A 25188-nucleotide genomic window follows, 5' to 3' on the forward strand; every position below is an offset into this window, starting at 1 on the left:
CATGAAGCAAGTCTACAAATTTGCAAAGCCTGAAATTATATAGATTATATTCTTAGAGCAAAGGAGAATTGAGCCAGTCATAATGGAAAGAAACCCAAAAAGTCTTTCAATGTTTACAAATTAAACCTAACTTTTCTAAATTTTCTAAGGGTCAAAGGAGGAATCACAATGGAAATTCTCAACCTTTCCCATATCAGGGTTCACAGAAAACGGCACTGTATCTGTGAAAAGCACTGTCATGAGTTGAGCCTTAAATCATATTTCCACCTGCCCTGGCTGCACGGGGCAGCCTTGGTCTGTGCATCCCCCCCCCCCCCCCCCAGCTACCCTGTCTGGTGGCCTTCAGTTACGGGGGTCAACATTGCCAGATGGGAAGGGAAATCTCCAATCTGTACTTCTAGTTCTGATGGTGCTCCTATATTGTCCTCATAGGTCTAAAACCACAATTTCTGAGTGAAACATGACATTTTTGTGTCCTATTTCACTTTGTGATTGTCCTTAAGTTTTTGAAAACAAGCCTGTGAGCCATCTATTAGAAGTATTGATTCAACCTGGGAAAACACACTTCTGGGAAAACAAATAGAGCCAAATATTAGGATTTACTACTGAGCACCTGCTTTTGCTGGACATCACACTGGCTCTTTGTGGAGTTCTCTGTTCTGTGATACGGATATTATTAGCCACATATTTATATGGTTGGAGACTGTGTAAGTTACATGGGATTAGATCAGTGTCAGAAACCAAAGTGGGATCCCGAAATGGATTCCACATCCCTTGTTTATACACAGTACTACTCCCTTCTGAACTCTGGTCTACTTGATCTGGAAACATAACAAGTATCAGGATTTTCTTGTTATGTTGCAAACTAAAGGATATCAGCTGGCCTTTTTACCTTTGTGCACCATGACCATTTAATTATCTGGATAGAAGACCGTTGAGGAAGGTACTCAGAACCCTAGGAATAGAGACATAATATTTTTTCTTTTTTAAAAAGATTTATTTATTTACTTATTTATTCATGAGAGACAGACAGAGAAAGAGAGAGAGAGAGAGAGAGAGAGAAGAGAGAGAGGCAGGGACACGGGCAGACGGAGAAGCTGACTCCCTGCAAGGAGCCTGATGTGGGACTAGATTTCAGAACTCTGGGATCGCGCCCTGAGCCACCCAGGTGCCCCTGTTTTTCTGATATTGAAGTCACGAAAGGAAATATGCTTTGTCATTGATTCAGGCACCAGTATCTTCACAGCCAGCAGCAACACAGGTCTGATAGAGTATGCTCAGCCTGTTCCACACAATGAGCAAATGCTAATAATAAAAATTGCTAAAAAAAAAAAAAAAAAAAATTGCTAAAATATTCCCTTCCCTACTATTACTTGTTTCCCAACCATGGTAGTGTTTGTGCGTCATGACTGTGGTTTACATCAGTCACAACTGGCAGGACTTAAATAGAGCATCGGAGCTTCAGGGACAGGTAATGTTTAATTAATTGTGACAATCAGCTACTTGGTTTTATTCTAGAAGCCAAGTGAGTGGGGCCAGAGATCTCTAAGATGTCTGGCAGCTAGTTCGACAATTCTGACTTTAAATTACTTCTGTGATTCAGAGCTTGGGCGGGAGAAGGGGAGGCCGGCTCTGGGAGCACCTCTGTTCCTGTAACCAGGTAACATTCTGTAGGTGTCATTGTGGTTTCTTTGTATTCCTGTTATTAAAGCTTTTGTGCCACGTTCCTCCCTTCAGAAGTCATTATAACAAAAACCCGTCTTTTTAAATTATAAATGCTGCCTGTTAACCCCGCCAACAGCACAGAGGGGCGTTGTCCACTGGACGCGGGTGGGGATCTGAGCCTGTGCTGCGTCCTCGCCACAAACAGACCCGGAGGCCACCGTGCTTTGGGAGCCCGGCACCAGCCACTCGGGGTGAGCCCGCAGGTGAGGCTCTCGGTCCCAGAGCACTACTCTTTGGCTCCCCAAATTGCCTGGGAAATGTGTGAAATCACTGCATCTCCTAGAGGCCAAGCCTGGGCGCCTCTGAGAGCAGCTGACCTGCGGAGCCAGGACCGCCCTGCTGGCAGGACCCGTTCACCAGGGAGGGGCGGTGCTCTGGGGGTGGCCTGCAGCCCGCGGGGTCCTGACCCCGACCCCACCCGCCAGCGTGTCGGGGGTCCTGCCCACGACCTCCCACGCGTGCACAGCTCCAAGGTCGCGAGAAGGTCCCCCTGTCTGGGCAGGGCGGGGGGGGGATGGTCCTGCCCACGACCCCCCACGTGTGCACAGCTCCAAGGTCGCGAGAAGGTCCCCCTGTCTGGGCAGGGCGGGGGGGGGGGGGGGGGATGGTCCTGCCCACGACCCCCCACGTGTGCACAGCTCCAAGGTCGCGAGAAGGTCCCCCTGTCTGGGCAGGGCGGGGGGGGGCCGTGGGGGGGGGCCGTCCTGCCCACGACCCCCCACGCGTGCAAGCCCGAGGGTCAGCGGGGTCGGGGGGGGGGTCCTGCTCACTGCGCAGCCCACGCAGGCAAGCCCAAGGGTCCGCGGGACCGCCGGGCGTGGGGAGGACTCTGCCCCCGGCCCCCCCCACGCCTGCGCAGCCAGGCGGGGCGTTGGGCTCCGGAGGGGCCGCGGGCGGCCACGTGGCCCCTCAGGAATGCGCGGGCGTGGGGGCGGAGCGCGGCCGGGGACGGGCAGGCGCGCGGTCCAATGGGCTCGTGGCAGCGTCGGGCCCGGCCAATCAGCGCGCGGGGGCGGGACGGCCGCCCTGTGGGCGGGGCCGGGGCGCATCCCTGGACGGCGGCGGCAGGGCTGGGCGCGGGGCGCTCGGAGGGACGGCGGGCGGGTCCCGGCGGGTGAGTGCGGGCTGCGGGCGGGGCGCCCCGGGGCTCCGGGGGTGCTCGGGCGGGAGCCGGGAGCCGGGGCCCGGGTGGGGCGGGGGCGGGAGTGCGCGGGGCCCCGACGAGCGCTGCTGCTCCTCCCAAAGCCCCTTCGCCCGTGACTCCCGAAGTCGCTGAGCCCCAGGGACCGGTGGCTTCTGGGCTGCCCGCCCCGACGAGCGCGGGATGGGGCGCAGACGGCCCGGGTGTCCCTGGTGCCCCGGGAGGAGCGCAGGGCGCGGCCGCGCGGCGCCCCAGCGGCAGGGGGTGCCCGTCCTCGCCGCAGCAGACCGGGCAGGCAGCAGGCCCGGCGGCGCCCAGCACCGTGCGGGTGAGGCCCGGCGGCGCCCACTCAGGCACTGCGCCCTCCCCCCCCCCCCCCCCCCCCCGGTGATGAGCAGGGGCCGTCGGCTGTGCGGGAGGTCCCCCAGGTGGGGTCTGGGCGCAGCCACACGGCCGGTCGCGAGCTGAGCTGTTGGTAGGAGGCCTGACTTCTCTCCTGTGAAGACAGTGTCGGGTCTACTTAGGAGGAGGGGTTACCGCTTACAAGCAAGCGTTTGCCCTTCTCCCAGAGCATCACTGCTCCAGAAACCGGAGCAGGTGTGCCGGCCACAGGTCAGGAGGTGGGTCACTCCCACCCAAGGACACTCCCCTCTGGACCCTAAATTCTCAACATAAACACCCGATTCCGCTCGTCACAGGGAATCAACAATCAGAAAAAACAGATGTATTTGGTTCGGTGTGCTTTTCATGTCCGTGACTCACTTTTGCTGGAGGTAAAACTTCTCATTAACCCCAAACCTCATGGGCTTTTGTCTTTTCTCTAGTTGAGCCGCAGAGTAAAAAGTAGCTGCTGGTGTTCTGGGTTTGGTGCAAGGGTTACATAGTTTCCCTGCAGGTGGAACATGGCAGGGGATAACTTTTTCACTGTTCATTTATTGCTTACAAAATACATTTTGGACATTGTTGCATAGGAAATAAGTATCAGAAAGCAAAATGAGATTTACTGTTTCTGTTTTTAAAATCTAATTCGCAGCATTTCTTTGGCCCTCAGATAGGATTTGGTGGCCAACATCTGGGGTCAGGTGTACGGTCACTTTCTGTCATCAGATACAGACTTTGGTGATGTCGTTTGAGATGCTTTTTCCTAATTCATTGGTCTTTCCATTAAACAAGTGACAACTAGGGAAGAGGGCAAATTCAAAATTATTCAAGATGCCTTCCTACCTTTTAAAAATTGAGCTTGGCTTTCTAGTTGGACTAAATGCATGCTCTTGATATTTTGAGGTGCCCTGTTTTCTCGGTAATTTCTTTAGTGTTGAAGTCAGAAGGAGAGTCTTTGGGAATTCTGGATAGAGGCGTGCTGGTGGATCAAAGGGCTTGGGGTCAGGAGCCCTGGTTGAGTTCAGGAACTGCTTGCCTGACCCTGGGTGAGTCAGGGTATCCTACAGAGGTTCTGTTTACTCTTTATGAAATTGCTGGAAGGGAATGTCTGTGGAAAGGCTTTTTTTTTTTTTTTTTTTTTTTTTTTTAAGATTTGCTTTATTTATCCATGAGAGACACAGAGAGGCAGAGACCCAGGCAGAGGGAGAAGCAGGCTCCATGCAGGTAGCCTGACGTGGGACTCGATCCCAGGACCCTGGGGTTACACCCGGGGCGGAAAGCAGTGCTAAACCACTGAGCCACCCAGGGATCCCCTCCTGGTCGTCTTACAATCACCCAAGTGAATCGTACCTGCTGGTGGGAGGGGCTATCTCTGGGTTTTAATTTCCTATTTTAATTAAGCGATGGGAAAACAAGTTTTTGAGATATTATAAAAACCTTTTTGAGTGTTAATATTTTTCTCTCCCAGGGACCACCTTGTGATATTAGAAATTACTTTTTAAAGTAGAACACAGCCTCCGAGCTGCCATGGGGTGCGGTAGGTGTGTGTTGGAGCTCGAGGAGTAGTGCATCATGGTCGCCAAGGAAATCAGCCCCTTTAGCTTTCCTGAGAGGCTGCTGCCCTGCTGGCCCCTCCTAGGCTCTGGAAGCTTCACCCGGTGAGTCCCTTGCCGCTTGACTGGGCAAGTGATGAAGGGAAGAGAAGAAATGGTGAAGGGTGTCTGCGTCCCTGTACTCGGACAGCTGCACGTGGCAGGGGAACTCCGCGCCGGGAGGCGAGTGGGGATCCCTGGGCTTTGCTTCGGGGGCTGAGGTCATGTCTTCATTCTCCATGGCCAGAGCCCGACCCTTACCCGAGGGTGTTACTATTTTTAAGGAAGAACTAGGACACTTGCTCTGAGATGGGAATACCAAGTGGAAGGCTGCAGAGTCTGATGGAGGCGTGATGATTGATCTTCGGCCTCGCTGGCGTGGCTCCTGTAGCTGCCGGGGTTGGGGAGGCCCCGGAGCCATCGTGGATCACAGCTTGCTGTGCGCAGGGAGCCTTTGCTTCTCTTCTTCACCCTGTTTCTCGGAAGGGGAAGTGGCGGGGTGCTGTGAGCTTGCTTTCACGCGCGGAGAGTGTGGTGGTCACGCTGACGCCAAGGTTCAAGGCAGGTGTTGGGGACCACCTGGCCCGAGGCTCCGGCACATCAGTCCCTCACTGCTCTGCCATCGAGCTGGGTTCTGCCTTTCTGAACAGCTGCTGGAGGGGCGAGGGGCCCGGAGGCTTAGGGCGTTGGCTGAGCCGTCAGTCCTGAAGGGGTACGTGTGGGGCCGGTGGGACGAGCCCAGGGGATTCCAGGGCTACGAGGACAGCATTTCTGAGGCCGTGAGAACATGCACGGGCGGAAAGAACTCCCTGGCTCTTTTCCCTTCCTGGGTGAGCGGGTCTGGGCCTGGTGGGGCCAGTTGATCGGAGACTGGAGCTTGCAGGCTGTTGCTTGCTGCCTCCCATGGACGGGGACCCCCCCCCCCCCCCCCGCCCACCTTGCTGCACAAGTGATAAGAAGGTTGCTTCGTGTTTGGTTCTGGAGAGCCCGGCTCGGCAGGGTGGTGGGGAGTGGCCTCCTCCTTGGAGGCGCGCTTGCGGTGTGCTCTGCGTGGGCCTGCGAGTTCTGCCAGCACACTGGCCGCTGCAGTTCCCTCTGCGTGGAGCAGGCCACGTTTCCCTTGGAGCTGAAATCTCTGCTCCTGCCCGTAGGTTCCGAGGATCACATGGGGCCGGGTCTCCAGGGTCTAGTTCAGGTCTTGTTCCGCGTGGGCCTGCCGTGGGAGGGTGGGTGAGTGGCCCACTGGCACTGCTGCATGCTTCTTCCTGAATTATCTGCGGACAGAGCCTGACTTGCGATGACTTAGCGGAAAAGGGGGACAGGTGCGCCTCCCCGCCCCCCCAGGAGGATGCGGGGCAGCAATCCCCATGGCTGGAGCCAGCGGGAGAGGAGTGTGCTTCCCGGGACCTTGGCTGGACGGAGATCTGGATGCTGGGATGCCTCTCAGCTCAGCTTTCTCGGGTGTGGACGGCAGGCAAGGAGAGGAAGTGTAATCGAGGCAGGTGTCTGGTTTCATGTGTAGGTGGATTCCTTGTATGGCTCATTTTCTTGGGGGGGGTGTCAGGATACAGAGGGCCGACCCGCTTGTCCCGGGCAAGCCTGCTCTCAGGCATCCTGGCTGGGGCACCTTTCCCCCAGGGCTCAAGTCCATGCTTAGCCATGCGTTTAGGCCATGTCTCCTCTGCCAAGATGACATGGAAACCGATAACTGCTGTACAAATAGCAAGAGACAGGGCTGCTGAAGGTGAGGGGGTTGTAGTGCTTGTTCTTCACACGGGTCAGGTAGGACTTCATGGGAAGATGATTCTTGAGTCGAGATCTAAAGAAGGTGAGTGATAGTGCAACAGGAGCATCCTAAACAGCAGGACAAGCATGTGCAAAGGCCCTGGGGCTGGAGCATACCAGATATGTCCAGGAGCAGCAAGAAGGAGACAGAGGTAGGACATGAGCTCAGGGATGTGACAGAGGATGATAGCCATTGCAGGGCTGTGACCACGTGGGCCCTGTTTAGCTGGGCCATCTTGGCTGTAGTGTTGAGAAGAAATGACAGAGGGTTGAGGATGGGTGAGGGGGGTTGCTAATGGAGCTTTTACAGGAACTCAGTTAAGAGATGGGATGCAGCATGGACCAGACGGGTGGTGGTAGGGCTCACGAGGGGAGAGAGGAGGGATCAGGGACCCCCAGCTGTGGTTGCTTTGTCCTGAACGAGGGGAAGGGGTTTCTGGTGGCAGGAGGTAGTGAGTGTGGGACATGCCGAGTAAAGTGGCTTTCACGCTGGCTCTGCTGATGTTCTGTTCGGGAGAACATCGAACCTCTGCTCCCGTAGCGGCTTTCACGTACCCGTACCCCCGCTGTCGGAAAGTCCACGGCGAGCCCCATGGCTCCTGTGAAAGATCTATGCCGTCCCCTGGTTTCCCTAACCAGAAGGAATCCGAACAGGACTGCCCTCCTCAGAAACAGTGGCCAAGTGGAAATTGCGACGGGGTGTTCTGCAGTGTGCCAGCCCCGGGGGGGGGGGTGGCACCCTCCGACTCCTCCCTGGGAGCTGTGCTCGGCCTCCGGCGCGGAGCTTTGCCGCGTGTCCCCAGCCTCTGCCGTGTTTTAGCTCCATTCGTTTCGGGCTCCTCTTAGCAAGTTGCATCCTGAGGCCTGAGGGAGGCCAAAGAGAAGTGATCTTGGGGTCACTGATTCTCCCGCATGAATGAATGGGAATTCCTGTTTGGCTTACACCATTTCTGCTATGAAAGGTTTCCGAGGAACACGGCACTTTCGGATATTAGGGGAACCTGCTGTCATCCCGCAGGGTTAGCTTGAGTCTTGTGCTGCACAGAACATTCCATGACTTGTGTCTCATACCCGTGGAATTTCGGCTCTCTCACACCCTTCCCTCCTTTGCCCAGCTGCCACCCCGGCCCCTGGCACCGCCAATCTGTTCTTTCCACGTATGAGCCCGTTTTCATTCCACGTAAGATGAGATCATATGGTACTTGTCTTTCTCTGTTTGTCGGTCACATTCAAGTCGCTGTCAGGTCTCTCCATGTTGCTGCAAATACCAGAATTGCTCTTTTTACAGCAGAATAATATTCCACTGTGCTTGTATTATACTGTATTGTCTTTTTCCACGGATCCATCAGCGGCCCCTTAGGCTGTTCGCCGCTGTTGGCTATCGTGAATAATGCTGCAGCGACCCTGGGGGTGCAGATTGTCTTTTTAAGGTAGTGTTTAGTGTTTTAGGATAAATACCCAAAAGGGGGATTGTTGAATCACGGTAGTTTTGGTTTTTGTTTTTTGAGGAACCTCCATGGTGTTCTCCCCCAGTGGCTGCAGCAGTCTGCATTCCCCCCAACAGGGCTCCTCTTTCTCTGCATCCTTGCCGACACCTGTTACCCGTATCGTTTTGACACCCGCCATTTCAATAGGTGGGAGGTGATTTCTCACTGTGGTTTAGATTTGCCTTTCCCTGATGGCCAGTGATGCTGATCATCTTTTCATGTACCTGTTGGCCACCTGTATGTTTTCTTCAGAAAGATGTCTATTCAGAGCCTCTGCCCATTTTTAAATTTGTGTTTTGGTTGCTGTGGTATGAATTCTCTATGTATTTTGCATATTAACCCTTTATGAGATACATGATTTGCAAATACTTTCTTCAATTTGGTACGTTGCCTTTTTGTTGATAGTTTCTTTAGCTCTGAGGAAGCTTTTTAGTTTGAAATAGTCCTACTTGTTTTTTTTTTCTGTTGTTGCCTTTGCTTTTGGCGTCAGATTCAAAAAGTCATCACCAAGACTGACGTCAGGGAGCTTACTGTTTTCTTCTAGGTGTTTATAGTTTCAGAGCTTATGTTCATGTCTTTAATCCATTTCAGGTTAATTTTTGTGTATGTTGTGATGTAATGGATCACTTTGATTCTTCTGCACGTAACTGTTTAGTGTTCCCAGCACCATTCGTTGAGAACACTGTCCTGTCTGCATCCTTTGTCGTAAGTGAAGTGAACGTGTGTGAGTTATTTCTGAGCTCTTCGTTCTGTCCTGTGTCTGTCTTTGTGCTACCACCAAACCATCTTACTGATTTCCATAGTTTTGCAATGTAGTTTGATGTCAGGAAGTGTGAGCCTCTAGCTTTGTTCTTCTTTCTCAAGGTTGCTTCAGCTATTTGGGGTCTTTGTGGATTTCTACAAATTTTAGGATTGTTCTATTGTGAAAACGCCATTGGAATTTTGATGGGGATTGCATTGAATCTGTACATTGCTCTGAAGTCAGTGGACATTTTAACAATGTTCTTTCAATCCATGAACATAGAATATCTTTTTCTTTATTCATATCTTTTTCAAGTTCTTTCATCTGTATCTTAGAGATTTCATTGTATAGGTTTTTAGTTACATTGATTAAATGATTCCTAGACTTTTTTTTGGATGTGGTTATAAATGAGAGTATTTTCTTAATTTTTCTGATAATTTATATAGAAATGCAACAGATTTTTGCACATTGCTTTTGTGTCCTATAACTTTACTGAATTAGTTTTAACCTTTTTTTTTTTTAAAGATTTTATTTATTCATAGAGACACAGCTAGAGAGAGAGAGGCAGAGACACAGGCAGAGGGAGAAGCAGGCTCCATGCAGGGAGCCCGACGTGGGACTCGATCCCGGGTCTCCAGGATCACGCCCTGGGCTACAGGCGGTGCTAAACCGCTGCGCCACCGGGGCTGCCCTCTTTAGGGTTTTCTATATATATAGTGTCATATTGTCTGCATATAATTACGGTTTTGCTTCTTTCTTACCAATTAGATGCCTTTTATATCTTTTCTTGCCTAATTGCTGAGGCTAGGGCTTCCAGTACTATGTTGAATAGAAGTGGCCAGAGGACATTTTTGTCTTGTTCCTCATCTTAGGGGAGAAGCTTTTAGCCTTTCATTGTGGGCTTATCGTGTAGGGCCTTTATTATGTTGAAATAAGTTTCCTCTAGATCCACTTGTTGAGAGCTTTTTTAAAAATCATAAATGGATATTGAATTTTGTCAAATGGTTTTCCTGCCTTGATCATAATCCTATGATTTTTATCCTTTTTTTTTTAGTGTGGTGCATCTCATTGGCTGGTTTGCAGATGTCGAGCCATCCTTGCATCCCTGGAATAAATTTCGTTTGCTCATGGTGTTTGATCCTTTTAATGTGCTCATTTTGGTTTGCTACTGTTTGGTTGAGGATTTTTAAATCTTTGATTATCAGGGCTGTTAGCCTGTGATTTTCCTTAATTGTATTGTCTTTGTCTTGTTTTAGTATCAGGGTAATGCTGGTCTCCTAAAATGCATTTGGAAGTGTTTCCTGTTCTTCTGTTTTTCTTGAAGAGTTTGAGGAGAATTGGTATTCTGATTTTAGTGTTTGGTAGACCTCATCAATGAAGCCATCTGACCTTGGATATTTGTTTGTTGTGAGGTTTTTGATTATCGATTCAGTCTTCTTACTAGTAATTGGTCTGTTTAGACTTTCTGTTTCTTCATGATTCAGTCTTTGAAGGTTGTTTATAAGAATTCTCCATTTCTCCTAGTTTGTACAATTTATTGGCTTATAATTGTTCATGTTAGTTTCTTGTGATGCTTGGTATTTCTGTGGTGTCCGTTGTAATGGCTCATCCTTTACTTCTGGTTTTATTTGAGTCCTCTCTCTTTTTTTCTTAGTAGGTCTAGTGAAAGGCTTTTCAATTTCATCTTTTCAAAAAACTGGCTCTTCATTTTATTGATGTTTTCTATTGTCTTTTTGTCTTTATTTCTCCTACCCCATCTTTGTTAATTCTGTGCTTCTGCTAACTTTGGGCTTAGTTTGTTCTTTGTTTTCTAGCTCTTCAAGTATAGAGTTGGATTGTTCATTTGATATTTTTCTTGTTTCTTAACATTTTTAGCATTTATTGCTACAAATTTCCTTTTCAGAGTTGATTTGCCTGCATCCCATAGGTTTTAGAGTGTTGTGTTTCTATTTTCCTTTGTCTCAAAGTATTCTTTAAAATTTTCTTTTGATTTCTTCTTTGACTCATTGCTTAATCAATAGGATATTGTTTAATCTCCACATATTTATGTTTTTCCTCATTTTTTTGGGGATTGATTTCTAGTTTCATACCATTGTGGTTGGAAGAGGTGCTTGACAGGATTTCAGTCTTCTTAAATTTATTGAAACTTGTTTTGTCACCTAACATGCACTCTCCTGGAGAATGTCCCATGTGTACTTGAGAAGAAGGTGTATGCTTTTGAAATGAATGTCCTGTGTTGAGCTCATCTTGTCTAATGTGCCACTTCAGGCCGATGTTTCCTTATTGATTTTCTGTCTGGACCATCTGTCACACCTACTCTACCTTACGATTTGGTGGGGTTCAAGAAGATGCCCACCACTTTGGAGGGCTGCAGGTTAAGGAGTCTTTAGTCTTCTAATCATCATCATCTTCATGGTCATGAGCCTTTGCTCTTGCCTTGTGGCCTCCCGAGTCTTGCCCTCCATCCCCTTGGCCCTCTGCCCCAGTGCCCCATGCACCCTGATTCAAGAATAACCTTTTCAAAAGGCAGCTCTGAGCTCATCAGTCCCCTGACCAAACCCCGCTGTGGATCCCCTCTGAGCCAAGGATGAAGCCCTGTCCTGAATGGGGGCTGCCGGTCCCATGGCAGGTGAGCTGTCTCTCCTTCTGTAATGGGGCCTTCCTCCCTTCCTGCTCCCCTGCTCTCAGTCTTCCTCTGGGAAGTACTCTCTTCTCCCCAGCTCTGGGCTCCTCTGTCCTAGCAGAGTCTTAGCCAGCTCTGTTTCTGACTCCCTGCTACAGGACTGCTGTGTGGGCAAAATGACAGTGCCATCTGGATGCCCTCTTCTTCCTCTTCCCGGGGTCCACAGTGTGGCTTCAGCCAGTGTTGGGCGGGTGGGCAGCCCTGACATCACGGGATGGGGGGGGGGGGTCGTGTCTTGGAGGGAGGGAGCAGGTGGGACTGAGCCACCCCCCAGCAGGCTCCCCTGCTGCCCCTTGGTGTGTGAGGAGAGAGGCTCACTGTGCTCTGGGGTGACGGTACTTATTCTGGATCTGACTGATGTAATAACACATTTGCACGGGGCCCATTCTTCTCTTTGGGAGCCTCATCAGGACGACGCTTCCTGTGGTAACACCCTCCCTGCAGGACTGGGAGTCTGGGACCAGCCCCTCAGTGTTAGGCTCGCCCCCTGAGCTCAGTGGTTGCCCTGCGGGGAGAGCGGGCACAGACTCAGGCTCCGGGGGCTTCCCAGGGGACTGCCATTGGAGGCTTGACGTCCCTGTCAGAGAGGATGATTTTTAAAGTTGGAGTTTACTTTCTGCAGGAAATCTCTAGGCATGTGGGTCTTTTTTTTTTTTTTTTAAATTTTTAATTTATTTATGATAGGCACGCAGAGATCGAGAGAGGCAGAGACACAGACAGAGGGAGAAGCAGGCTCCATGCACCGGGAGCCCGACGTGGGATTCGATCCCAGGTCTCCAGGATCGCGCCCTGGGCCAAAGGCAGGCGCCAAACCACTGCGCCACCCAGGGATCCCTAGGCATGTGGGTCTTAGTGGAGGGACTTGGGGTTTCCGTCTGGGTCACGTCCTGAGCTGACCCTTTCCTGGGATGCTCTGTAGCTGTGCTTGGAGCAGGCACAGGGTGATGTGGGGGATCACAGGGAGCCTGATGAGCTGAGGAGGGGGATCAGCCCCAGAATTAGAGAAAGGGATGCTTGTTGGACTGTGGGGGTTGGGGGGCACAGAATGTTTTCAGTAGAAGCAGAGACAAGTGTAGCGTTTCTTTCCTTCCAGGAGTAACTTTCTGTTCTTTTGTTTTACGAACGTAATATTAATGAAAACATTTCTCAAATACATTGTGTGTTAAAGACAAAATTACTCCTCCATGCATTTGTCCAGGTGACTTTGAGGTTTAGAGAAAAGTGGATTGTTCCAACTCGGATGACCCACATTTGTGCGTTCATCGTGGGCAGGCCTCTAGGAGCTTTCCGGGGGATGTGCTCTCTGGTGGTGAAACATTTGCCCTCTGTCAGTCTCCTCTTGGTAAATTGATCCTCTGAGGGTAGGAGGATCGCAGCCTCACTGCTCCTGGCAGAGCCGTGTGGACCCCAAGCAGGGCAGGCCCCCATCCATCCTGTATCCCAGACTCCGCCAGTCAGCAAGCAGCCCATCCAGTTCTGTGGTTTGGGTATTTAGGAGGCCAGTGGGAGTGAGCGGCAGGGGGAGGAGGCATTGTGCACCCTGGAGAGGTGAGGGCAGGAGGGGCAGCAGAGCAGGGTACAGGTCCTTAGTGTTCACAGTCCTGTGACCTCCCCACCTGCGTCTCTGGCTGCCCACACTGACCAGCCAGGAGCTCCTGCTGCACCCAGCTGCTGACTGCTGCCGCTTCCTCCCCCCACCCCTTCCCTGCTTCTTCCTTCCTCTCTCCTCCGTCTTCATAGTTTTGTTGAAAGTGAACTACATTCTGGATTTTGTTCCGGTAGTAGGCCCTAAATAATAACTAGGTGTATGTTTTTCCAATTCCATACGTTTGCAGGGTATGGCTCGGGCATTAGCTAGAGGTTACGGGCTTTCCTTCTTTAGAAACCAGCGTGTAGTGGCCGGCAGCTTTTATAGTGAGCCCCTGTGGACAGGCTCCGTGGTGGTGTCTGTCCTGAGCCGTACTCCTCTGGGGTGGGCTCAGTGGGGGAGGGCTCCTTCACTTGCCTTTCTTTCTCTCTCTAGAAAAAAGTGATGGTGCTCTTGTCCTGACTCTGGGTTAGGAGGAGTGTAGAGACTAGAGCAATAAACAAGAAGGTGGACATACAGAAGAATTCATCTCAGCAGGTGTGGAGGGGGAGGTGGGAGGCAGGGGTGCAGAGGTCCCGGGGGTGGGGGGGAGGAGGCAGGGGTGCGGAGGCCCCTGGGGGCGGGGGGAGGAGGCAGAGGTGTAGAGGTCCCTGGGGGCGGGGGGGGGGGGGAGGAGGCAGGGCTGCAGAGGTCCGGAGGGTGTGGGGGAGGAGGCAAGGGTGTAGAGGTCCTGGGGGTGGGGGGGAGGAGGCAGGGGTGCGGAGGTCCTGGGGGTGGGGGGGAGGAGGCAAGGGTGCGGAGGCCCTGCAGGGGGACATGTGTGCTGAGCTACAGGGTCCAGGCAGCGGGGCGGAGCGGGAGGGCCTGGAGGATGGGCAGGGCCTGAGAGCACAGGTGTGGGAAGCGCCTGGGCCCAGTGGTACCCGTGGCTTCCCTGTCCTGTGAGCTGGGCTCCATTTCTGAGGCTTTGAGGCAGGCCCGTCCCTGCTGGATGGCCTCTGCTCTACCCCGGCAGCCTAGGGGCCTCACCAGGTCATTGCCTGACGCCCCAGGATTCTGTTCGGGGTGGTATTTTGTTTCCTGGAGGCTGGATATCGTCATGCTCCACAGCCACTTGCTTCCTGGGAAGAGATGTGTCCTTTCCCTGTGGCTGGGAGGAAGCAGGGCACGTGGGAGAGTGGGTTTATGCAAATCTGCAGCCAGTGTGGTGATGGCAGGACCACGAGCTGGGGACAGCCCATGGGATGCCCTGTCCCAGCTTCTGGCTGGAGGAGCACACCCTCTGGGTTGAGGGGCGGCGGGGGCGGGGGTGGGGGGTTCTCACACGGATTCCCTGGACTCTGGCTGTTTGGGAAAGAGCTGGTTGACAGCTGGTGGCCGGAGGTTTCCTAATGGCCCTTGACACAGAGTGAATGTGCTTCTCTTTTAATTTTTTTTTTTTCTTCTCGGGCCTGGGTGAAGGAGAGGATGAGATCTGGGCATCGGCGTCGGTCTGACATGAGCACATTGCTTATAGTCAGACGCGGACACCAGACGCCCCCGTGTAGCCCTAGTGACATGATGCCTCGCCACAGCACCGGCAGTAAAATCCGGTGACCACAGGGTAGAAGTCCCAGATGGCTAAGTTCCCTGCACGCATCCGAGAAGGTTCTCTTTCCTTCCTTCCTTGCTTTTGTGAGCACTGCCTAAATCTCTGAAAATATTCAGTGCAGGGGGTCCGCCGTGGAACTGGATTAAACTTAGACGGTGCCGTCCCAGCAAGGTGTGAGCCCTGAGGCCTGGTGTGCTTTCCCTTTCGTGGTCTCTGGATGGCGAGCCTTGCTGATGTGGTGTTGATCTAGAGGCTCTTGCTTTTAGGTAGGCCCAGACTTGTGCACCTGCTGTGGGTCCTCGGGAGTTCCTGGCTCACACTGACTGCTCAGCATCCAGCTCCCTGCCCCCTCGACCCCAGGCTCTGTCCTTGGCATCATCCCCCCTTAGGCATGAGGACTGGGGCCCTGAGGCTCCTTGCTCTAGCAAGTGTCTTTGCTGAGATGCTCCAAGCCAGCCCCTTGGTCTAGGCCACAGGGTGCCGTGTGCCTCTGACACGTCTTTGCAGGTGCTCTGGTTCTGGTGCAATCCATGGTGGTGGGTTTGGGTGGATCTGGGCCGCGCATAGGCCCAGCGACCTGCCACCCAGATTGTGGGGGGTCTGGAGGGTGGATGTTAGGGAGCCATCCGGTGCATGACATGCTGTGTGCTCCACAGAACTGAGCCTGATGTGCGGTGAGCATGTCCCCTCGGGGTGCTGGCCTGGCCTCAGGGACGTGGGGTCCTCTCCCGCCCAGCAGCCCTGCAGGAGGGTTGCCAGCTGAGGACACAGACACGGACTGCAGGCAGAGGTTGGGAGAACAGGGTGTCCCCAGCGTCCAGGCCCCCGGCCCTTGTCAGTGGAAGGGACTTTGGTGGCAAGTGTCCTGCCTCCCTCAGAATCCAGAACTCAGAGTGCAGCTGTGGTCCCAGAGAATGGGCTGTGAGAAGCACCAGTCCTCCTACGCCTCAGCAGCCGGCTGCACGCCTGCCCTGGATGTGCACCTTGCACATCTCCATGTGTGTGCGAGAGGCAAGAAAAAAATGCCGTGAGAGTAAAGGTCAGCTCTCTCTCTGTGGTGTTGTGAAAAGCACAAAACGTGATCTGGGGTGTTCAGCAGCTGCCCTGGCCTTGGAAACCATCTTATACCAACCGGAGCCTCACAGCCTCCAGACGTGTCCCACGAAAGCATCCTGCAGTCCTCAGCCTCTCGGCTGCTGCTCTGACCGTGTGCGTCATCTTTTTGTTTAAAACCACAATCTGGGTGTATAATGCAATCTTTCATTAGGATGCCTAAATTGGAAAGTGACAGCAGTGACACAGCGCAGACTGGAATTATGTCATGCAGCCTTGGTCGGAGGACAGTGTTGTGTAAGCGAGTCTCGTCCTTTGTCCCTGGGTCATTCTCGGGCAGAGTGGGCTGCAGCCGCACGGCTCCCAGAACCCTGTGTGCTGACGCAGAGGGTACCCGGGGAGGGCGTCAGGCACCACCCGAAGATGGGGCAGAGCAGTGCGTTCTTGGCTGCGGGAAAGCGGGGTTTTCAGAGAGGCCTGAAGGGGCCAGGGGTGCAGAACACATCTGTGGTGCCCAGTGGGCTGTTGGTGGGGCGAGTCACGCCGGCCTCTGAAATCCAGGAGCGGAATCGTGTGTGCGTGTTGGCTGCCCAGACAGGTCCCTTCTCAGGAGCACAGCTTCCTGCAGATGCCGATTTGGGGAGAAAAAACGTTCACCGGGCACGCGGTCATCTGCTGGCCGCTCCTCAGGGATCCAGAGCACAGATGGTGGCGCCGGGGCTGGGCTCCCCGCTCGGCCACGTGGCGAAGCGAGCCCTGGCTGGCTCGGAACTGGCCTGGCACACGCACCTGCCCCGCGGGGTCAGCCAGCAGAGTCGCAAAACCCTACACGGCTCCTTCCGTGTCGGGCCGGAGTCATCCGTGGGAAAGGTAGGCTCTGCTGGGCTGTGTTCTTATGTGTTTTAAGTCCAGACAATCAGCATTAATGAAATTTGTACCCCGTGGTCTTTAGAAAAAAGCGTTGAAGGCGAGTAAACAGTGTGAGAGAAGAGAAAATCGCGTCAAGGCAGGAAGAGCTTTGTGGCAGCCGGAGTCAGGCTGGTGCACGCCCAGCTGGTCCCGGAGGAGCCCCAGGCAGAAGCGCCCCGCCTGGTCCCGACGGGAGGGACAGCGCTTCGTGGCCGTGCCCCCAGTGGGCCTCACGCCCGAGCAGAAGCCGCGCTGAGACCGTACTGAGTAGAAAGCTCTGCTCTGCTTGAGAGCTGGGGACCCCGCTGGCCCTGGGCTCTGCTCTTGGGGGTGTCGTGCACGCAGCTGAGAAAATGCAGGGTGTCTGTTCCCCTGGCCCGTGGCAGGAATGTTAAGTGGCTGCAAACACTGGTCCTCACCTGTCCGATTGCTAAAAATACCAGTTTCCCTTCTTTCCTCACTTCCTCTTGTGACTGTGGTGTCCATTGTCCCGTCTTCCTGCGGATGTGTCGTGTCTTTCCTGTTCCCTGCGGTGCCTGCGGGGTCTTGACAGGCGCACCGGGAGGGGCTGGATCTGGCGTGGGGACCGGCCAGGCGTTTCCCTGTGACACCGGCATCCGAGAGCAAACCCAGCATCCTCGATGTGCCCGTGTGTGTGCAACATGCCGTTGCCGGCCTGGCTCCATGTCATGTCTGCAAGCTCGTGGCCTAGGCGCGTTAACGTTGGAGCCTCTTGGACTCCTGCCTTGGGAGATGACTCGGTGGCAGGAGGTGACCCCTCCGCTCGCCTCTGAGGCTCCCGTGATGCCTGCGGGCCTGGCGGGCGCCCTGGCCCTGATGTCAGGCTCCGTCCCAGAAGAGGCAGACTGTCCTGCGTCCGTGCCGAGTGCAGTGTGTGCCTGCAGACCGCACGCTCGGTGCCTCCAACACGGTGGACGTGGCTGGACGTTAGCTGAACATGTGGAGCAGTGGGCACAGTGTTGGGTGCTGAGGACCCTGCCCTGTGGCCCGGAGACGCCACGGCTGCATCATTTCCTCCCACAGCTGCCGTTGTCCATGCGTGTCCAGCTGTGCGCTTTGGGAACAGAGCAGCGGTGTCTGGCCGTGCCCGCTGTTGACCCCACCGGGTACCATCCTGTCGAGTCTGGAGAGGGCAGGGGTGGCCCTGGTAGTGCGGAGGACGGGGCGTGCGCCTGGACCAGTGCCCCCACCTTCAGGTGTGGTACTGCTGCCGTCCCTGTGCTCCCGGTGAGGGGCTTGTGCTCAGCGGCTCCTGGCGGCCTGTGGAGGGCGGGGAGCCGAGACGCAGCCCCAGCGTGGGCGCCCCTGTCTGTCCTGCGACCCTCCAGGGTGGACTCCCATAAGCCCTCCACGCCTCGGTCTCTAAGCTGTGAAGCTATAGGGGAACCCATGTCACGGAGGTGTGAGGTGACGGAGCCGGCAGGGGGGTGGCCGGGGCAGGGCTGCAGGGCAGCGCCCGTCTCCGTAGGTGGAGAGAGCTGGCAGGGCGGGTTGGCGTGACGGGCTGCTGCTGGGGGACCCGGAGTGGCATCCTACCGGCTCCTACCCGCCGTCCTGTGCACCGTGGGTGGGTGGGGGCCGGGGTGTCACCCCTGCCGCGCTGACCCTCATGGTGCCCTTGCTGCCTCGGAGACTGGGCATTTGAAGCCTGGCAGGGGGCGGTGCTGCTGGCCTGGTGGACGGGGATCCTCCCCCTCGGAGCCGGGGACCAATGTCCTCACGACTGGGCCGATTTCACACCCATTCGCAGACCTTTCCTCTGAAAGCACATAGGGAAACAAAGTGCAAAAAAGAGACGGAAAGAAAAGAAAGCCAGGGGTGCAGAGACCTGGCCTGGACCCCACAGTTCAGCACAGGAGGTGTCCGGGCCCGGGCAGGGGGTTCTTCGGCTGAAGCTATGGCTGAGGGACGAGGCAGGGGCTGTCCTGCCGGGTGGGAGGGGTCGGCCCGCGGGGACCCTGCTCCCTGTGCTCGCAGGTGTGATTTCAGGGGAGACGTAGAGGTCTTGGGGGTGGACCTCAGCCTTGCAGAGCGCCCCGTGGAGCTGAGGGCGCTGGCCTGCCCATGGTGACCGCGGTGTCTTTCCTTCCAGGGGTCCCGAGGACTGAGGCTCCCACCGCCGCACCATGGACCAGCCAGAGCCGCCTGGCCCCACTCCTGCAGGTAACAGGCGTCCTCGGGGAGGGCTGGGAGGGTCTGGGTGGCGCACGAGGGGTGGGGTCTGGGCCCTTCGCCGGCCCGGCGCCCCCCTCACTCTGAGGTGACCTGGCTGGGCCGCCTGCCGGCCCCGGGCACCCTGCGAGCACTGCCCCTGCCCTCCGACCATTGGAGGCCCGCCTGGTGACGGACGGTGGACTTGCTCGGGACGGGCTGCGCGGGGCCCTCGGCTGCTCCCAACACCTGCAGGGGCAGGAGGCAGTGTTCAGGTCTGCCTCCCGGCACCCTGGGCTCGTGCACGGCAAGTGTGGACCCAGCGTCTGCCTGCCCCGTCCCCTCACCAGAGCGAAGCTACTGCTGGGGCGACCGAGGCGGGGCGTCGGGGGGCTTGGTGGGGTCACCCCCTGCTCGCAGGGCAGGGCCTTCCCAGGGCCCCAGCCCAGGCTTCCTGGACAGACCGCCTGTGCCCTGCACACCTTGAGGTGTGGGGAAGCCACAGTCTGGAAGGAGCCTGTGTGGGTCAGAGACCATCCCGTCCCTCTCTGCAGGTGCGTGCCCGGGAGACGTGGCCCCTGGCTTCACCCTGCCCGTTCGGCCCTGTGCCAGTGGTGGTGCTTGGGGCCGCAGCCTTACCTCGGGACGGAGGAGGGCAGCCTGCGGGTAGGGCTGATCTAGGGCCGATCCCAAAAGGAATCTGGGCTTGGGCCAGGGGACGCGTGTCCTGCCTGTGCTGGTCGCCAGGAGGGATGAGCTCCAGCGCAGAGCCGCGCGGTGACAGGGCTGTTCCCGAAAGCCAGCGAGCTGGCTCTGTGGTCACGGGCTCCCGCGTGCCTTCCCAGACGTGGCCCGAGCCGTGCGCCCCGGGTGGGGGCGGTGTGCCGGAGGGCGGCCCGGCTTCTGCGGGCACCTTGGTGCAGGCTGGCTCCCCTGCTTGGCCATGGCCGGGGGGCTGCTCGGGGGTCCCTGGGTGGCACCCTGCCACTGGCTTGGTCTGCGTGTAAGCCGGCGTTCGGGCTCTTCCAGGGCAGGCCTGACTCTGATCGTGTTGATCGAGGAGGCACTGCTGTCCCTGTTGTGCCTGCGTGCCTGGAGGGTCTGGCTCCGTGGCCTTCCCGTGGGTGGAGGCCAGCGGGGTGTGGGGCTGCCGCGGTGGTGATGGCCCGGCTCCTGCCTTGGCCCCTGCTGTCTGTCCGGCCGTGCTGACGGCCTCCGTGGGGGGCAGGGCCCAGCGGTGCTCCAGGTGTGGGCGCCTGGCAGCTGTCAGAGAAAAGTCGGAAGCACAGGGCCCCAGGGCCCTTTCTGCATCTCTGTTTGTAGGAACAAGGGTGACGCACGACCTACTCAAACCCTGCGGGCGACACCTGCTTTCTGCAGCCCAGGGAACCCAAACCTGTTCTTCCCCTGTTCTGTGGGTCCCGGTGTGCGGGCAGCGGGTGTCCAGAGCTGGCTGAGGCCCGTCTGGGCATGACCTGGACTCGACAGTGACGCCCGCCGGATGCACCTCTGCACTTGGTCGGGGATGGGGAGGGGCCCGGGCAAGCGGCTGGGGGTTGGGCAGGAGAGCTGGTGACCCCGGGTGAAGGCCTCGGGCCTGGGAGCCACAGCCTGAAGCCCAGGGCACCAGGGGCTGCCAGCCGGCCCTGCGAGCGTCCAGTCAGGAGGCCATCCAGAAGTGGTGAGCAGGATGTGACGGGAAGGGGGTGGCTGTCCCCGTGGAGCCTGCTGCGAGGGGAGGCCGGACGTGTCCCCAGCACAGGAGTAGAAGGGGAGGGGGATGGTGCTTCGGTGCGGGCTGCATAGCAGCTGGCCCGCCAGGGGCGGCCACATCTTGGGTCCCCCGGTGCAGTCCTCAAGGGGACACAGGACTGGGCCCGGAGCACAGAGGCCCCAGGCAGGGCACGAGCATCGCACCTTCCCCGCACGCCCACGCCGCCCCTCCGCCCGCCTGTTCCCCTTGGCACCCTATGCGCGCCCGTTCAGAGCCGTGAGCAGGCTGACCGGCAGGCCTGGCGGTGTTGGGGCCCAGCTGTCCCCCCGGGCGTCGTCCACAGCCGGGCCCTCTCAGCTGGGAGCTGGCTCGGGGGCAGGGGCTGGACGGACCCTCTGTGGTTCCCGGTTCCCCTGGGGGTGTGGCCTGTGCCTGCAGCGTGGATGGGAGGTCCCCATTTCCGTGGGGTGATGTGTGCTGTGGCCTGTGACCGAGTGTGGATTCAGGCCAGCGTAGAGAGGAGAGCGCCGTGGTTCTTGCTTACACGGGCACCGGGTCTAGGCAGTGCGCTCTCGGGTTGGGTTGGGCGCAGCGGCGGCAGCGCTTTCGGATGAGTCTGTGGTGGGTCACCTCTAACCCCCCGCGATGGAAGCGTCTGCTCCCAGATGCCCTGGGGCACAGGGGCGGCAAGAAGGACAAGGTCCGACCTTCCCGGCCCCACGGGGACGCGGATCCCGTCTCTCCTCTTGGCTTGTCTTGTTTGCGGGACCACAGACCCCAGATGGACGTTCCCTGCTGGGGCAGAGGCAGGCCGGTGCCGTGGGGCGAGGAGCTGACCTGCAGGGCGTGAGCAGGTGCGTGCCCCCGTCCTCAGAGCAGTTCGTGTGTGGCCTGGACCCGGCAGGTGGTGTCCGTCGCGGGCACTCGGTGGACCCGGAGAGGGGCTGACGCTCCCGGGGGGCGGAGCACGGAGCCCCCAGTCCCACGCTGTCCACGCGGCCGCCACCCCGACGTCCAGAGCCGGGAGCAGGCTGGGAAGGCCGGTGGCCGTGATGGCCCCTCGGTGCCTGCTGCTTTGCAGAGCACGTTTGTTCTTCTTCTCTGATAATGGCACAAATTACAGCGGGAGTACTCTTGTGCTCTGACACGTGTGGTCGTATCCGCCCCACGGACAGAATTGCAGCCTCCGTCTCTGAGCTTAAAAATGGGTATTCTCTGATTTCCTTTTCCTCAATGACTTCGTTTGTCTGCGGGGTGTCTGCCAACCCAGCGGTGGATGTTCAGCAGCCTCCCCCACCCCCGACCATGCTCCTGAGCCCCGGAGCCCCGTCCCCCGTCCCCCGAGGGGTGAGGGGCCCCAGCCTGAGACCAGGCCGTGCAGCAGCGGTGTAGACTGATGTGTGTGTGTGGGGGGGTGTGTGGGGGGGCCCATGGTGTCTCCCTACCTCCTTCCCTCCCTCTGCTTTCCCAGCCGGGACCCCGTAGCCTGTACTGACCTAGGGTTTGTTGCAGTTCAGGGGAAACTCAGATCTTTTTCCCGAGATCTGTGGTGTGAATTCTCTTTCCTTGGAAGCGTGCTGGCCACACGGTGTGACGCAGCCGTGGCAGGTGTGGCCCGCAGCTCCGCCTGCATCCCTGGGTTGTCGGGGGTGTAGACCACAGGGCCAGCCTGGCTCCTCTGCCTGGAGCGCCGGGGGGAGCCTGCGTGGTGCCGGGGGATGCGCCGATGCACAAGGGACGTTGTGTCCTCCCTCATGGGAGACAGACCATGAGCAGGGCGCTTGGGGTCCCAGGGTCACCCAGGGCAGGCTCGGGGCTCCCCAGGGGAGTCGGAGGTGCGGCCCGAGGTCTGGAGGCACCTGCAAAGACTGGGAGCAGGGGTACCTGGTGTGGTGTCCGTCCGTGGACGCTGCAGGAGTCGGGGAGGGGAGGTCCCGGGTGCTTGAAGCAGAAGGACTTTGCTGCAGGTTGGTTGGTGGCTCTGCAGCAGGTCGGGGCCCGGGGCGATCGTCGGGCTCCTGCCGTGAGGACCTGGGCAGACCGAGTGTGCAGGGATGGGGAGGGATAGAGGCAGGGCTGAGTTGGGACGGGCCTCGTGGGAATCCACGCAGGGCTCCTCGGATGCGAGTCCAAAGCTCTGGCAGGGGGTCTGGTGTAGATGGTGGGTTTTGTGCCGATGAAGGCCCAGGCCCCGGGCAGGCCTCTCGTGTGGGGGCCGAGGCAGGGGGTCCGGCAGGGGAAGAGGAGTCGGCTCGGGCAGCCAGCCCAGTGCCAGGGACGGGGCCAGGCCTGCATGTGTCGCAGCTGGGGGGCAGGGAGTGGGGGTCTGGGTGTGGGCACTGTGGGCTCCTCAAAGCCTCCCTCCTTGCCGTGTAGACGCCGGCTGTCCCTGCACAGACAAGCCTTCCTGGGGTCGTCCCTCTGCGTGCGTGTCCTGACGCCCTCTCCTCACGAGGACACCGGTCATGCTGCATTAGGAGCTGCCCTGGGGGCCACCTAACGTGGCTGCATTCTGAGGGTCTGGGGCTTCGGCCTTCAGCTAGGATTTGGGGGGCACACAGTTCTGTCCCCAAGAGGGACTAGGAGCAGTAGCCAGCGAGGCAGGAGGAAGCCAGGATCGCGCAGTGTCGTTGATGCCAAGGAAGGTCGCGCTGAACGGGGTAAACGGGGCAGTGGAGGACAGCCTGGTCACTGGGGGACAGCCGGCAGTGACCCCTGGGCATTGGCTTTGGGGACATCACCCAGCATCCCGTGAAGCCGTTTGGCTGGCAGGTGGGGAGGCCCTGGCACTCCTGGGGTGCTGGGGGAGGGGCGCAAGCAGGCGGGGCTCAGAGGGTCCCCAGGGCTGTGAAGCTTCTCTGCAACCCCGTCACGGTGGACACGCGTCATTGTACATCCGTGCAAGCCCACAAAGTGCACATACCTGTCGGCGCGGGTCGGTCAGGGGTCCGGAGACGAGCGTGAGCACCTCCTCCCCGTGGGGGCCCCTGTGCGTGGGTCCCGCGGGGCCGGGCGTCATCAGGCCTTTTTAAAAAGCGGTGTCTGTGCCGTCACTTCCAGGGGCATCTTCCCTAATTTCAGCATTCCGCAGCGATAACGCGTCACCTCCGGGAGAGGCCGAGGTCCCGGGTGCCTGCTGTGCCGAGGGGACGCGTGCCGGTGCGGTCTCCTCTGTGCCTGAGTCTGGATGGGAGCCTCCCCCCTTCGTTCTGCATCGTGTGCCTCATTGGAGGGGGTTCCCTGTTGTCCGACTCGGGCCATCAGGAACCTGAAGCGCCGGCGAGAGTTGCGTCTGGATGACCGTGCGCCCAGGTTCGGTTTCCTGCCGGAGACCTTGCTGCCCTCGCCCGCGTGAGTGCGTGGCTCCCGTGAGGAAGCTGCTGCCTCCACCGGCTTCCTGGCACTCGGCGGTGAGCGGCTGCCTGGCCCCTGGGGCTGGGGTTCCGTGCGCCCCAAGCCCGGCCTGTGTCTGGGGGCTTGTCCCGTGAATTCTGCTCACTTGCGGGAAACGGGAGTCGCACGTGCGTCTTTATCCAACACGAACCTCAGGAGTCGTATGCCCCACAAACGTGTGCCTACAACAGAATGGCTGTGAAGCCGACAGGAGCGTCTGCTGACGGAGGACGGGCCGTCCCTTGGGGCAGCCCTGAGCGCCATGCGCACATCCGTCTCTGTGCGATGTAACCGCTCCGACCGTCTCTCAGTGCCCGGTTTGGCAGCGTGACGTTCGTTCACGACCTTGCTGTGCGCCCACCACACCACCCGTCTCCAGAACTTTCCATATCCCCCCGTGAGGCTCCGTCCTCCCTGAACACTCACCCCACGTGATGGGGCCACACCGGGCCTGCCCCTTGGTGCCTGGCTCGTTGCACTGGGTGCAGTGTCCTCAGGGTCGGGCCTGGCGTAGCAGGTGCCAGGGTTTGTCCTTTTCCAGACTGGATACGTCCCGTTGTCTGTACAGAACACATCTGATGTGTCCGTTGTCTGTCCGTGGACTCATGGGCTGTGTTGTGAATAATGCTGCTTGTAGGGTTGCACACATGTCCACTCACACGCTTGTAGGGTTGCACACGTGCAACTGCACACTGGTAGGACTTCACACGTGTCCACTTGAACGCTTTTAGGGTTGCACGTGTCCACTTGCACGCTTGTGGGATGGCACACATGTCCACTCGCACCCTTGTAGGGTTGCACACATGTGGCTGCACACTTGTAGGGTTGTACACGTGCGGTTGCAGACTTGTGGGGTTGCATATGTACACTTGCACACTTCTACAGTTGCACATGTGCATGGGTGTGCAGGTGTCTGCTGGAGTGCCTTGGATGGCCGGAAGCTGTCTGGCATCTGGGAGCCTCCACAGCTTCCACGCTGGCTGCTCCGTGGAATGTTCCAGCAGCAGCGTGCCAGGGTTCCAGTCCCTCCCATCCTCACCAGTATGTGTTAGTTTTTTATTTAATGAGTGAGTGTGAAAAGACCAATTAAAAACACTATTAATATGTCAGGAACCTCTTTCCAAATTATTGAATAAACTTCAACAAAATAATTTTAATGGTTTCTTTAGTATCTCATTGTATAAAACTATTATAATTTGGAAAATCTATATTCTAAGACCTTTAAGTATTCT

The 25188-nt window shown here is 57.2% G+C and overlaps 2 protein-coding genes across 6 annotated transcripts in view; both read left to right on the forward strand.

Moving 5' to 3' along the window:
* Positions 1-2779: 2779 nt before the first annotated feature.
* Positions 2780-25188, forward strand: part of ARHGEF10 (Rho guanine nucleotide exchange factor 10) — a 90260-nt gene continuing 67851 nt past the window's right edge. Inside the window, exons 1-2 of one of the 5 annotated variants that reach the window (XM_041751758.1) lie at positions 2780-2839; positions 18791-18861. In XM_041751758.1, coding sequence (XP_041607692.1) covers positions 18825-18861 — 37 coding nt within the window. In that variant the 5' untranslated portion in view covers positions 2780-2839; positions 18791-18824. Of the gene's footprint in view, positions 2840-3174; positions 3195-13641; positions 13662-17747; positions 17895-18790; positions 18862-25188 lie in introns of those variants that run through there. The other 4 variants (XM_041751760.1, XM_041751761.1, XM_041751759.1 and 1 more) reach the window with 4 other exon arrangements.
* On the forward strand, positions 15746-18343 carry LOC121489446. The gene is made up of 3 exons (XM_041752480.1): positions 15746-16638; positions 17722-17925; positions 18167-18343. The coding sequence occupies exons 1-3, from the start codon at positions 16192-16194 to the stop codon at positions 18341-18343; spliced, it is 828 nt and encodes a 275-aa protein (XP_041608414.1). The 5' UTR covers positions 15746-16191.

Source organism: Vulpes lagopus, chromosome 4 (genome assembly GCF_018345385.1).
Source record: "Vulpes lagopus strain Blue_001 chromosome 4, ASM1834538v1, whole genome shotgun sequence".
NCBI classification, from domain to species: domain Eukaryota; kingdom Metazoa; phylum Chordata; class Mammalia; order Carnivora; family Canidae; genus Vulpes; species Vulpes lagopus.

Bases quoted from the DNA above. Each gene is read 5' to 3' on its own strand.
- LOC121489446 (XM_041752480.1), top strand. From the start codon at position 16,192: ATGGGGCAGAGCAGTGCGTTCTTGGCTGCGGGAAAGCGGGGTTTTCAG. The intron at 16,639-17,721 runs GTAGGCTCTGCT...TTCCTCCCACAG, and splicing joins CGGAGTCATCCGTGGGAAAG to CTGCCGTTGTCCATGCGTGT. The intron at 17,926-18,166 runs GTGAGGGGCTTG...CCGTCTCCGTAG, and splicing joins CTGCCGTCCCTGTGCTCCCG to GTGGAGAGAGCTGGCAGGGC.